This window comes from Rhinolophus sinicus, chromosome 5 (genome assembly GCF_057876585.1).
Source record: "Rhinolophus sinicus isolate RSI-liver-muscle chromosome 5, RSI-T2T, whole genome shotgun sequence".
Taxonomy (NCBI): Eukaryota; Metazoa; Chordata; class Mammalia; order Chiroptera; family Rhinolophidae; genus Rhinolophus; species Rhinolophus sinicus.
This window is the reverse complement of record NC_142505.1, coordinates 12,402,522-12,414,029: the sequence shown is the minus strand read 5'-3', so window position 1 is coordinate 12,414,029 and position 11,508 is coordinate 12,402,522. Positions and strand designations below refer to the sequence as shown.

The following is an 11,508-nucleotide window of genomic DNA, read 5'->3' as shown; positions in this document are numbered from 1 at the left end:
GATTAACTCAAGGATTTGAGTTACTTCTATGATCTTCACAAATCTTTCAATCTCTTTGACCCTTGATTTGCTCATGTATAAAATGAGGATAATATCTATCTGATGGGATAGTTGAGAAAAGGAAAAATTAAGCCCTTACCCTGAGCCTAGTACAGAGTATAGTCAATGAATAAAAGTTTTAAAAAGTATTTCTTTCAACCATTTACTTGTTCATTCATTCACTCATCATAAATTTGCTAAGCACATACTCTGCTAAGTAAGCACTGGGCTGAGTTCAGACTGAGGTTGGAGAGAAATGAGACACATCTTTCCTTTTGCAACACATGAGACAAGAAGGCCCTCTGCTGGAGCCACAGAGAAAACCCTTCCCAGGCTGCATGCTTTCTTTTCTTTTTCTCCCTAATTAAAGATGTTGAAAAAAAATCATTCATTCAAAAATATTTCTAATGCTGTAAAATAATGAGACAATTAGTAATCTGAACATTCAATGATATCAAGGAATTGCTTTAATTTTTGTTTAGATGAGATAATGGTATTGTGGGATTTTTTCCAAGATTCCTTACCTTTTAGATACTTGCTAAGCTATTTCCAGATGATATGGTACGTCTGGTGTAGCCGTCAGGGTTTAACCAGGGAAATAGAACCAGTAGGAAATACATGTTAAGAGACTGCTTTTGCAAGAAATTGGCATATTTGATGATGGGGGCTGGTCAGGCAAGCCTGAGATCCACAGGGCAGGCTGTAGGGAAGGGCAGACTCTGAGGTGTGAGCTACAGCTGCTCTCCACAGGTGGGATTTCTTCTTTCTCAGGGAAGCCTTGGCTCTGCTCTTAAGGTCTTTCAACTGATTTTGTCAGGCTCACCCAGATGACCTAGGATTATCTCCCTTACTTAAAAACAACTGACTATGGGTTTTCATCACATCTACAAAATACCTTCACAGCAACACTCAGAGTAATGAATAACTGAGGACTGTAGCCTAACCAAGTTGACACGTAAAATTGCCCATCATATCTGTGAACTGGTTCAAAATGACATGTTTGTATTCTACCAACCACCTTTACCTAGAGTGTCTGTATGTTGTTATTCTTGCCTCTCCTCTAGTTTTTGCTTTTTGTCATCTGCTCTCTTCATTAAAAAAAAAAAAAAAAAAAAAAAAAAGGGTGGTGGTGTTGCAAGAGGCCCCTGATTTTGTTCCTAAAACTCGCCTCTCAACTATCTTAGAACTTGACTTCTTTGCAGGGGTCAAGTTTCATCGCCTTTCTATGGATTTCAGAACCATGGTCAGGGATGAAACTACACTCTATGGGGGTGATATGGGCTCCATCACACACTCCTAATGGGAGCGTACATCGATGTCAACTTTCCGGGTTTCTGGGCCCATCATAAATTACCAGCCTATTGTCGATGTTGTGAAGAGTGTCAAAGATCTCGATTTTGTTTGTTTATCTTGGTTCCTGGCTTCACAGCCCACTGAGCAAAATATGTAGCAAAAAACACATTTCTTCTGCTTACAGGAAAACAAACAAACAAGTGTTCAGGATGATGGTTAAATAAGAAGCCATTAGTCCCAGAGGCTATAATCCTTAGAAATAACTGCCTCTGGTTAACTGTCATGGCAACTCTTCCTCAATTGGCTTCCACTTTGGAACACTACACACACCACAGCAACACACTGACATGTCCCACCACAGATACGTCTGCCCCCTTCCTGATTACACACACACACACTCACAAGCCACGCCCACTCCCCCCCCACACACACACCTTCTCAGCTACCCCCACCCATACCACACACACCTGTGCCTCTCCTACACACCATACCCTGATAGCTCTGTACCACCCACCCTTACACACACACACACACACACACACACACACACACTTGTACTTTCCAACACCACTGCTCACACATAAACACATTCACCATTTTTCAGACATTCACACCAAATACCAAAAGGTCAGAGCTATGCACATTTAAAAAAAAATTTAACAGCTTTATTGAGATACATTCACATACAATATAATTCAGCCATTTAAACTATACAGTTCAGTGGTTTTTAATATATTCACAGAAAGAAACCCTATGTCCATTAGCAGTCATATCCCTTACCCCATCCACCTCTCACTGCATTAAAGGTTCCTAGGATCCACTTCCCCTAGTACAGGTACAAGCTCCACTTACACGAGAAAGCCTTTTTAAAACAATCACATAAAACAGAGAGCAAAACCCAAAAATATGTTCAGCAGACACATTTCCCTGGGGCAAGTTCCGAGTACTGCTATATAAGCTGAGTAACTCAGAGAGCATTCCAGCCACTCTGTCAATACATGTAAGGCTCACAGTCACCCAAGACCTGACACATACCTGATGTCCTGAGGGCCAGCCCAGGCAAGCTCTTGTTCCTCTCCAGGGTGTCTCTGTCAGATTCTGATTGTCTCCAGCCCCCAGGTGGGACATGGACAGGCACAGTGGCCAGGACAGAGAGCGCTGTATTCATGCTGGGGAAAGAAATGAGGCTCAAGTGTTGAGGACAGCAAAGATGTTATTTGGCTGCTCTCACCTGGGAACATCCATCCATCTCTGCAGCTCTGCTCTACACCTGTGCAGGTAGGCAATTTCTCCCTTGAATGCCTCATACAGTGCTACCTCAGACTTATTCTTCAGTAAATGCAAAGTGCTTGGGACCAGGTACTGAGCTGATTAAGAAAGTCAAGTCTGCATGGCCATTCATCAGGCAGGAAAAGCAGATACAAATAAAGATAGCTGTAAAGTTAACAGGAAACAACATTTCTGCTAACATGCTACATCTGTTGAATGTCATAATAACCCTATTCTTTGAATGACTACTGCTTTCTTACTCACTGAGAAACTTTGTTCTCTAAAATCAAACACGCAGAAAATTTGGGGTCTGAAATGTTATCAGCAAGAATGAAACCTCCCACTTTTTCCTTTCCTTTGGTTAACTGCTCCATGGTGTCTCCGATATGTAGTCTCCCTTACAATGAATCAAATGCACCTGCTTTTGTTGGACTACAGGTTTATTCCTGGTGATCTTAGGTTGACTGGGCTCAGCTTCAGGGTTCCAAAGACGCAAATTTTGAAAACAGACGTAACACACATTTTTTTCACTCCTAAATATACATGCACCTGTTCACCATGTCAAGTAGGCATGCATATGACTGCCATGCCAGTTTGGTCATAACTGGGATTGGTTCACATCTCGCAAAGGTTACAGGAGCCAGAATAGAAGTCAGGGTTCTAGGTAGCTTTGGGTTCACTTCGTGAAAAGGCTTAGATTTTGGGATCCAGACATTTTGTCTGCTAAACTGACACCTCCATCCCCTGTGACTGAGGGAAAGAAAGAAAAAGAAAAAAGAAACACGAGACACATCCACTCAGCTGAAGCTGACAAGAATACTGGGGTTCAGCTGGTGCCAGGTGGAGAGCCCTGGCCAGTTTGACACCCCCAGAAACTCTGGAAATGCTTCGGGGAAGTGGGCGTCCTTCAGTCGGGACCAGGAACGGGCTACCTCTCCGCTCGGTGCCTCATGGCAGGAACCCGAAGCCGAGTCCCCGCCCGGACCCTCACATCCACCTCTTGCCACGAGCAATCGCGGAGGGGATCGGCTTTAAGGGGACACAGCTCCCAAAACAAATCCCGCGAAGGACCTGCGGAAAACTTCCAAGCTTAACAGTGACCCCCGTACGCCACGTCTGTTCCACCCTTCCTCTCGGTGATTGCCTAGCGGGGTTGACCTACCGCAAGGGTCTGGCGACGCAGCGAGAGGCCGTACAAAGGTCCGAGAGGGCCCAGGACGCCATCTTGGATGCTGGCGTCGCTCACCAGTTGCCCTTCCTCCTCGTGATTGGACGACACGGTTGCGTGTCCCGGAAAAGGCGTGGCCGGCCCGCCGAAGCGCTGCGTGTGCTCGGTCTGGCTGTGCGGTTTCTGTCACTAGCTGCTAATAATTATCTTGCTATTTTCTGAATGCCCGCGAACTCGCGAGGTAGATCAGGCTGACGTAGAGTTACCTTGCCCTTATATTGGAGCTTCGGAGAAATCTGGAAACCGCCTGGGGCCGCTTGGGAAAGGGTCTTGAGATGCTTCCTCAAAGACGCGCTGTCTTTCTCTGGAGAGGGGAGCAGCACTTTCTAGGAGAGGGAGCCCAACTGCATGAAAAGCCGAGAGACCTGTAGTTACGGGGGCAGCAGGGTGAGATTGTGCAGGACCGTGAATGCTAGGTTGTGGAGTTTGGACTTGATTCTGTAGAACGGGATAAAGATGAACATTTTTAAGTTAACGTATATTTGGGAAAAATAAATGCACAAATCATAACGGTAGAGCTTTGAATTGTCACCAGCTGAACACATCACATAACCAACCCCTAAAGAAGAAACAACAGCAGCATCTCAGAAGGCCCTTTTCCCCTCCAGCCCACTGTTGCCTGCGCCAAGGGTATACATGATCATTACATGCAACACCCACAGATTAGTTTACCTGTTTTCAACTTGATATAAATGAAACCACATAGCACATAGTCTTTGTGTCTGATTTCACTGCTGTGTATAAAATCATCCATGTTCCATGTAGTTGTTGACTCCATTGCTAGACTTCCTCAGTATATCCATTCTCTCGTTTATGCGCCTTGGGGTAGTTTCTAGTTTGGGGCTATTACTACAAAAGTACTGCTACGAACGTCATTCATGTCTTTTGCTTTGTAAATTATAAAGCAGACACCAGAGCCTAAAGACTAATTCATTCACTACGCACTTACTGAGCCCTTTATCAGGTATTGTGCTAAGAAAAGATGGCCAAGATCCTGCTCTCATGGAACTTACTCCAACTGATGCAAAACTACAACCTAAGTGGACAGAAAACTGAGTCAAACAATTGCAATTGTAATAACAGGTCTGAGGAAAACAAAAAGCTGAGCTAAAAAACGGGCAAGACGTCTTTTTTTTTTTTCTTAATGTGGCAGTCCGGCTTAAGTTTCTGAGAAGAGCTGTTTCTAGAAAACAATACAAGAGATGAATTGGCACTGCCATGCGATGAGTATAAACAGAGAGAAGAGCAGTCTTGACGGAAGAGACACCAAGTGCAAGTCATAGAGCAGGAGAGAGCTTGGCCTGTTCAAAACCAGTGTGGCTGAAGCACAGCGAAGAAGGGGAACAAGGGATGTTATAAGGTGTGTTTGGATATATGACGCAAGGCCTTGTATGTAGAGAGAGTAAGGAGTTTAGGTTTTATTCTAAATACTGTAGAAAGCCATTGAAGTGTTTTATATAGGAAGATGTGATCTATTTTTTTTAAACGAGCCCTCGACTAATGAAAAGAAAATAGATTAAATGGAGCAATGGTGGCATACAGTTTAGAGGAAAAGACTGAAATAGATTTGGGAATTGTCAGCACAATTATCACCACCTTAATAAAGTCCTATTAGGACAAACCTATCCTAAACGTGTTCCAATATGATGCATTAAGGACACAGCATTTCTACAAAAATGCATAATCTGAATGTAATCATGAGGAAAACTACTATAAATCCATATTGAGAGCTGTTCTATAAAACACCTAGCCTGTATTTCACAATGTCAGTATTCTGAAAGACAAGGTAAAGCTTAGGAACTGTTGCAGATTTAAACATCTGGAATAACTAAATGCAATTTGTAAATCCTCCGTTAGATCATGGACAAAAATTAATTTTTTCATTTGCTCTAAAAACTGTAAGTGGGACAATTGGTAACATTTAAATAGGACTGCAAATTAAACAACAGACCATATTACATAGTACTCATTTCCTGATTTTGATCCAGCTGATTATGTAAAACAGTGTCCTTGTTTTTACACATTTAAGTGTGTAGAGATAAAGAAACATCATGTCTGCAATTTCTTAAGTGGTTCAGGAAGAAAAGATAAAATGATAATGCAAACATAAGACGTTAATATTTGGGGAATGTAAAGAGAAATGTTTATAGGAATCATTTGTACTAGCTTTGCAACTTTTCTGTAAGTCTTAATTACTTTGAAATGAAATGTTAACAATACTACCGGGGTCACTTAGTGGGAGAAAAAAAGTCTAGTACTAAGCCATAAATAACATTTAGACAAAAATAGGGAGAGTACTGAGTAATTCAAAGTTGGAAGAATGTTAAAAAAGAAAGTAAAATGGAATGTGTAGAGTTACATTGGAGTCATAGCTTCTGTGCTCTTCTTCACCCTAAAATACTAAGAGAAGAACTTCCTGCAACTCCAGCGCCAGATGACCGAAGCCAATCACGCAGCTCGCGCTCGCCACAGAGCAGACACACTGAAGCCAGCTCCGCCATATCTTCGAGGGCGCACGAGTGAGAGTAAGCGCGCACGCCCCGATCCCAGCCAATCGGTGCCCACGTCGGCGTCTCGTTTACCGTGGGGGCGGGGCGGCTCTCTACACTTGCGCAGTGTTGGGCGGGCCTTCTTCCTTCTCGCCGAACGCCGCCAGCATGGTGAGTATCGCTCTTACCGGCTCCGGGTCTGGCGGCCCTGCAGCTCCACCACTGTCTGGGCCTGGGAGCGGGGGCGCGGAACGGCGCTCGGCGGGTCTTAGGTAGCGTGTGGTGAAGATCCCCCCGATCGGGTGGAGCAATGAGTTTGGGAGCTTCTCCGACGCGCGGCCTACGAGCGCGTGGAGCGCCCGGCGCGCCTGGGCCACGCGTGCGCGCCTCCGCCGCCAAAGGCATATGGCTGGGGCCGCCGGGACCTTGCGGAGTTGGGGCCAGTGGGCGGGGGCGTGGAGACCTGCGGGAACCCGGCTGTTGCCGCAGTCTGCGGATTTTGTCCATCCAGGTCGTCCCAGGGCACTTGGACGTGTCCCCTCTTCGTTCTTACCCATGTTTCCTGTAAGCGGCAAAGCTTGATAAACTGCACACTTTTAATTAGTTTCGCTGTTCTCCCCCCCTTTTTTTTACCCGCATTTTAGGTGTTCAGGCGCTTCGTGGAGGTTGGCCGGGTGGCCTACATCTCCTTTGGGCCTCACGCCGGGAAGCTGGTCGCGATTGTAGATGTTATTGACCAGAACAGGGTAAGTGTAAGGAAAGTCACATCACATGGCAGTGCATGGTATGCAGCAGTGTAAATGGTAATGGTCCCAACGGGGGAGTAGTCTGGATGGTGGCTTTATTTTACCCTTGAAGAAGCAGGCACAGTAGGGGTTTCAAGTACAGACTTGAGTTGGTCAGCACTGCTGGGTTTAAGTATTACCCCTGCTGCTGAAACTAGCCAGAGCGTTTAACTAATGGGTAATACATTGTGAAGTTTAAATGAGTTACTGTATGTAAAGTGAACTTAGAACAAAGCCAAGCACATAGAAAGCTGTTGTTTGCTCTTGTCAATATTTGAGAACCACGAACTAAGGGATTGACCAAAGGCTGTGAATGAACATGAAGTTATTTAAAATGTAAGAATTAAAGACTTAAAATTGTCAAGTAAGTTATATTTACTTGGGTTATATGCTGTACTATTAATAGTCTAATATTTTTAAACAGCATCTAAATAGTGAGGATTTGGAAGGCAGCTATAATCATCGCTATACCACCAATGCAGATAGTGGGGATTTGATAATTCTGAAAGGATGACTGTTACAGAATATCTGTCCATTTTGAATATTCAGTTCTATACTGAGTTCTTCATCTTATTTGTGTGTTCTAGGCTTTGGTTGATGGACCTTGCACTCGAGTAAGGAGGCAGGCTATGCCTTTCAAATGCATGCAGCTCACTGACTTCATCCTCAAGTTCCCACACAGGTAACTGTCTACCAACCATCACACCCTCCCCCAGCTTTGTTTATACTAGAAAAAAGTTTAATTCAAAAAATGTTTTTGTTATTTTGTTGTTTTTCCCTTGAGAATATGGTAAACAGTTGAAAGGTGAAAGCAATTCAGAAGAGGAATTTACAGTGTAGAAATAGATGGGCGTTAATTACTTTTTTTTTTTTAATTTATTGGGGTGACAATTGTTAGTAAAATTACATGGCTTTCATATGTACATAGATGTACAATGCTGTATTACATCATCTATAAATCCCATTGTGTGTTCACCACCCAGAGTCAGTTCTCCTTCCATCACCATATATTTAATCCCCCTTACCCTCTGCGTTAGTTACTTTTTAAGTGTTCTGTGATCTGGTAGTTCTCTGGCTTTGCTTTTATCCAGATTTGCTATCATCTTTTTTACCCTCTTTCAGGATTTACACTCCAAAGACCTCCCTAAGGAATTCTGGTTTCCTGTTCACATTTTAGTCATTTACAGCTTCAAAACAAAAATTCTAGCTTGTCTTTTCCAATACTAGCTGTCGTTAGTTGAACTTTTAACGTGTTAGTTATAAGTATTTAACATTCATCATCTCATACGGCAGGCAGCCACCACAGAGGTTCTATTCCCAGCTGCTTATATGGAATTGAGGCGATCAGTAGTAATTTTTTTCTTGACATGTAGATTGTGAAAGTTAAACCCTGTGGTGTGTTGCTGTCATTACCAGCTGCAAATGCAGTTGCAGTGGCATACATGCTGTAACTATTTGTTTATTTTTTTAAGCACACTGGGTTTTGATAAATTTCAAAATGATTATAATTGGATTTTATGATCAAATCTTTAAGCGTTTTTGTACAAAATAAAAACATTAGGTCTAAGGATTAACTTAACCTCATTTTTGATGAAAAGGAAATTGCTTTGTACATATTCACTACTCTGGGGTGATATTCTATACATGAAAGTTGATTTTAAAATCCTGAACATTGGCTGTTTTACATTTTTTATTAAAATTGTGTTTGAGATAGTAAGAGACATTGGTTTAGTGAATACTATTCAAATGAGTAAAACTGTAGTGTGCCAGGTGGTATGTGTTCTCTAGAGACAACTAGAGCTAGAAGTATAATCATTGGGAAGGGTACTTTGGGCATCATTTTGTTTATGCTTTTTAACTTGAGGGATATAAAGTGTGCTTTTCAGAGGACGCAAAGCTGTCCTTGGATGTCTGAGGCTTCAAAGCTGATTCCTTAATTGATGGTCTTGGCTCTTTCTAGTGCCCGCCAGAAGTATGTCCGAAAAGCCTGGGAGAAGGCAGATATCAATAAAAAATGGACAGCCACAAGATGGGCCAAGAAGATTGAAGCCAGAGAAAAGGTAATAACTTACAGTCTTTGAATTCTGACTTTTTTTTTTCTGGAGGTTAGAAGGTGACATGAGTTTTTTTTTTTTAAACAGAAAGCCAAGATGACAGATTTTGATCGTTACAAAGTCATGAAGGCAAAGAAAATGGTAAGTTTTAAAATTATTATGGGATTGTTATATTTTAACCCTCAACTTGTTTGGTAATTCTGTTTACCCAAGCTTGGTATACCAAAGTTGACTTTATAGGGGTCTTGGACATAAGGGTTGTCTTCTGTACATGTACATTACAAATATGTATTGAAATTTTTCAGAGGAACCGAATAATCAAGCTTGAAGTTAAGAAGCTTCAAAAGGCAGCACTCCTGAAGGCTTCTCCCAAAAAAGCACCTGCTGCTAAAGGTACAGCTGCAGCAGCTGCTGCTGCAAAGGTTCCAGCAAAAAAGATGGCTGCTGCAGGCAAGAAGGCTCCAGCCCAGAAGGTTCCTGCCCAGAAAGCTGCAGGCCAGAAGGCAGCACCTCCTAAAGCTCAGAAGGGTCCGAAAGCTCCAGCCCAGAAAGCACCTGCTCCAAAAGCATCTGGCAAGAAAGCATAAGAACAAAAGGCTGTTATAAAAGTAATAAAGGTTCTTTTTGACAAATTTACTTAATTGTGGATTAAAGTCTTGCTGGGGCCTGGATTATGAAGCAGATTGATTGTGGGATTGTTGATGTTCATTTGTCCCACATTGCCCATTCTCACGTAGTGTAAAGCCATCACACAACGTCATAACTAACGTTCTCGTTGGGAATCATATTTAGAACACGAAGTGTTTTTTTTTTTTTCTTATACACATGTTTCCCATAAATTTACAATTCTAACAGCTTTTGATGCTTGAGAGTTGAGTAAATTTTCTTGTAAAAATATACTAGGAAAAGACAAGTATACAAAAGCTGGTTTGTTGAACCTCAGTGGAATAACAGGGAGAGCTCCTTTTGCTGGTGGTATTACTAGGCAAGTGATAACAGTATAATTAATAGCTTTTGTGGCAGAGGAAATTTATGGGGGGTGCCTGCCCTTGTGTGTGGGGTGGGGAGTCGTCTAGAGAAATTGGGATCTTAGGCGGCAACCTAAAAGACTAAGGGGAAGGCTGGTATGAATCTCTCAAGAACACAGGACTAGACACAACGGAACAAGGAAGCAGATGTTAGCTATGGGGGTACTTAAGCCATTTAGTGTTGAAATGGAGTGAACATCAGATTGAGATCATTGTGCTTTTGGACTGAATCTTACCGAACAAGACGGAATGGGAAGGTTAGAGGTGGTATCAAGCTTGGCAGTATTCCTCACCTTGACAAAGGTCCCAACTGGTTAAGTGGCAGTGGTGATGCCGTTTAGTAGGCCTTGGTAGATAACCTAAAGCGATGTCTTACCGGTTTCTTGCTTTACTGCTGCTGCTTCTGTCCCCTTTTACTCTTGGATTCATTAATTTTTGATTTTCACTGACTACATCTAGTTTTTCCTCCAGTTAGCATTTATGAATGATAAACTTGGCTTACTTGTCTGAAAGTATTTTGCCCTTTTATGAACTATTTCTTAACAGCATTTCTGATAGCAAACGTATGATTTTTTCCCCCACACCAACCAATTTAATTCTGATACGACTACCCAGAGTTAGCATCGGACCTCACTTCAGATGCAAGTCTCAGGCCTCCCGTACTTCTGACTGACCAGCTATAAATTGGACTACCTCCTCAGGTTTGATAATTTATTAGGAAAGCTCATCACAGAACTGGGGAAAATGGGACTATTAACCAGTTTATTACAAAGGATAAAATTTAGCAACAGCCAAATAGAAGAGATGCATAGGGCAAGGTGTTAGGGAAGGGGCAGGGAACTTCCATGTCCTCCAGCTTGCCACCTGCTGAACCCAATTTGTTCACTAACCTGGAAGCTCTCTGAATGCCCTATGTCTTTAGGGGATTTTTTGGAGGTCCATTATATAGGCATAATTGATTAAATCACTGGCCATTGGTGATAAGCTCAATCTCCAGCCCCTCAGCAGTGGTGGGGGTGAAAGTTCCAATCCCATGGTTCCTCTGGTGACTGTCCCACCCTGAAGCTATCTAGGAGTCCCCAGCCAACAGTCATGCACATACAGAAAGACACTCAATACTCCGAGATTCCAAGGGTTTTAGAAGATTCCTGTCAGGAAATGGGGACAAAGACCAAAAAGACATATTTCTTATATGTCTATTACACCTTGTATCTGTGATGTTTTAGCTCTGGAATTCTAGAATCAAAATTATTTTCCTTTAGAACTGTAAGATATCCTCTAGCACCCTTACTTGCTCTTAAGTCTGGACTGTGGGAAAATGCA

The 11,508-nt window shown here is 42.6% G+C and overlaps 1 protein-coding gene across 1 annotated transcript; it reads left to right on the top strand.

The window, feature by feature from the left end:
• Window positions 1-3,159: 3,159 nt before the first annotated feature.
• On the top strand, window positions 3,160-9,793 carry RPL14 (ribosomal protein L14). The gene is made up of 8 exons (XM_019727574.3): window positions 3,160-3,166; window positions 3,750-3,948; window positions 6,318-6,489; window positions 6,963-7,064; window positions 7,691-7,785; window positions 9,064-9,163; window positions 9,245-9,298; window positions 9,463-9,793. The coding sequence occupies exons 1-8, from the start codon at window positions 3,160-3,162 to the stop codon at window positions 9,742-9,744; spliced, it is 1,011 nt and encodes a 336-aa protein (XP_019583133.2). The 3' UTR covers window positions 9,745-9,793.
• Window positions 9,794-11,508: the final 1,715 nt, after the last annotated feature.

Excerpts from the sequence above, each read along its gene's own strand:
- RPL14 (XM_019727574.3), top strand. Across the intron at positions 6,490-6,962 it reads CGCCGAACGCCGCCAGCATG|GTGTTCAGGCGCTTCGTGGA; the intron begins GTGAGTATCGCT and ends CCCGCATTTTAG. Across the intron at positions 9,299-9,462 it reads TCATGAAGGCAAAGAAAATG|AGGAACCGAATAATCAAGCT; the intron begins GTAAGTTTTAAA and ends GAAATTTTTCAG.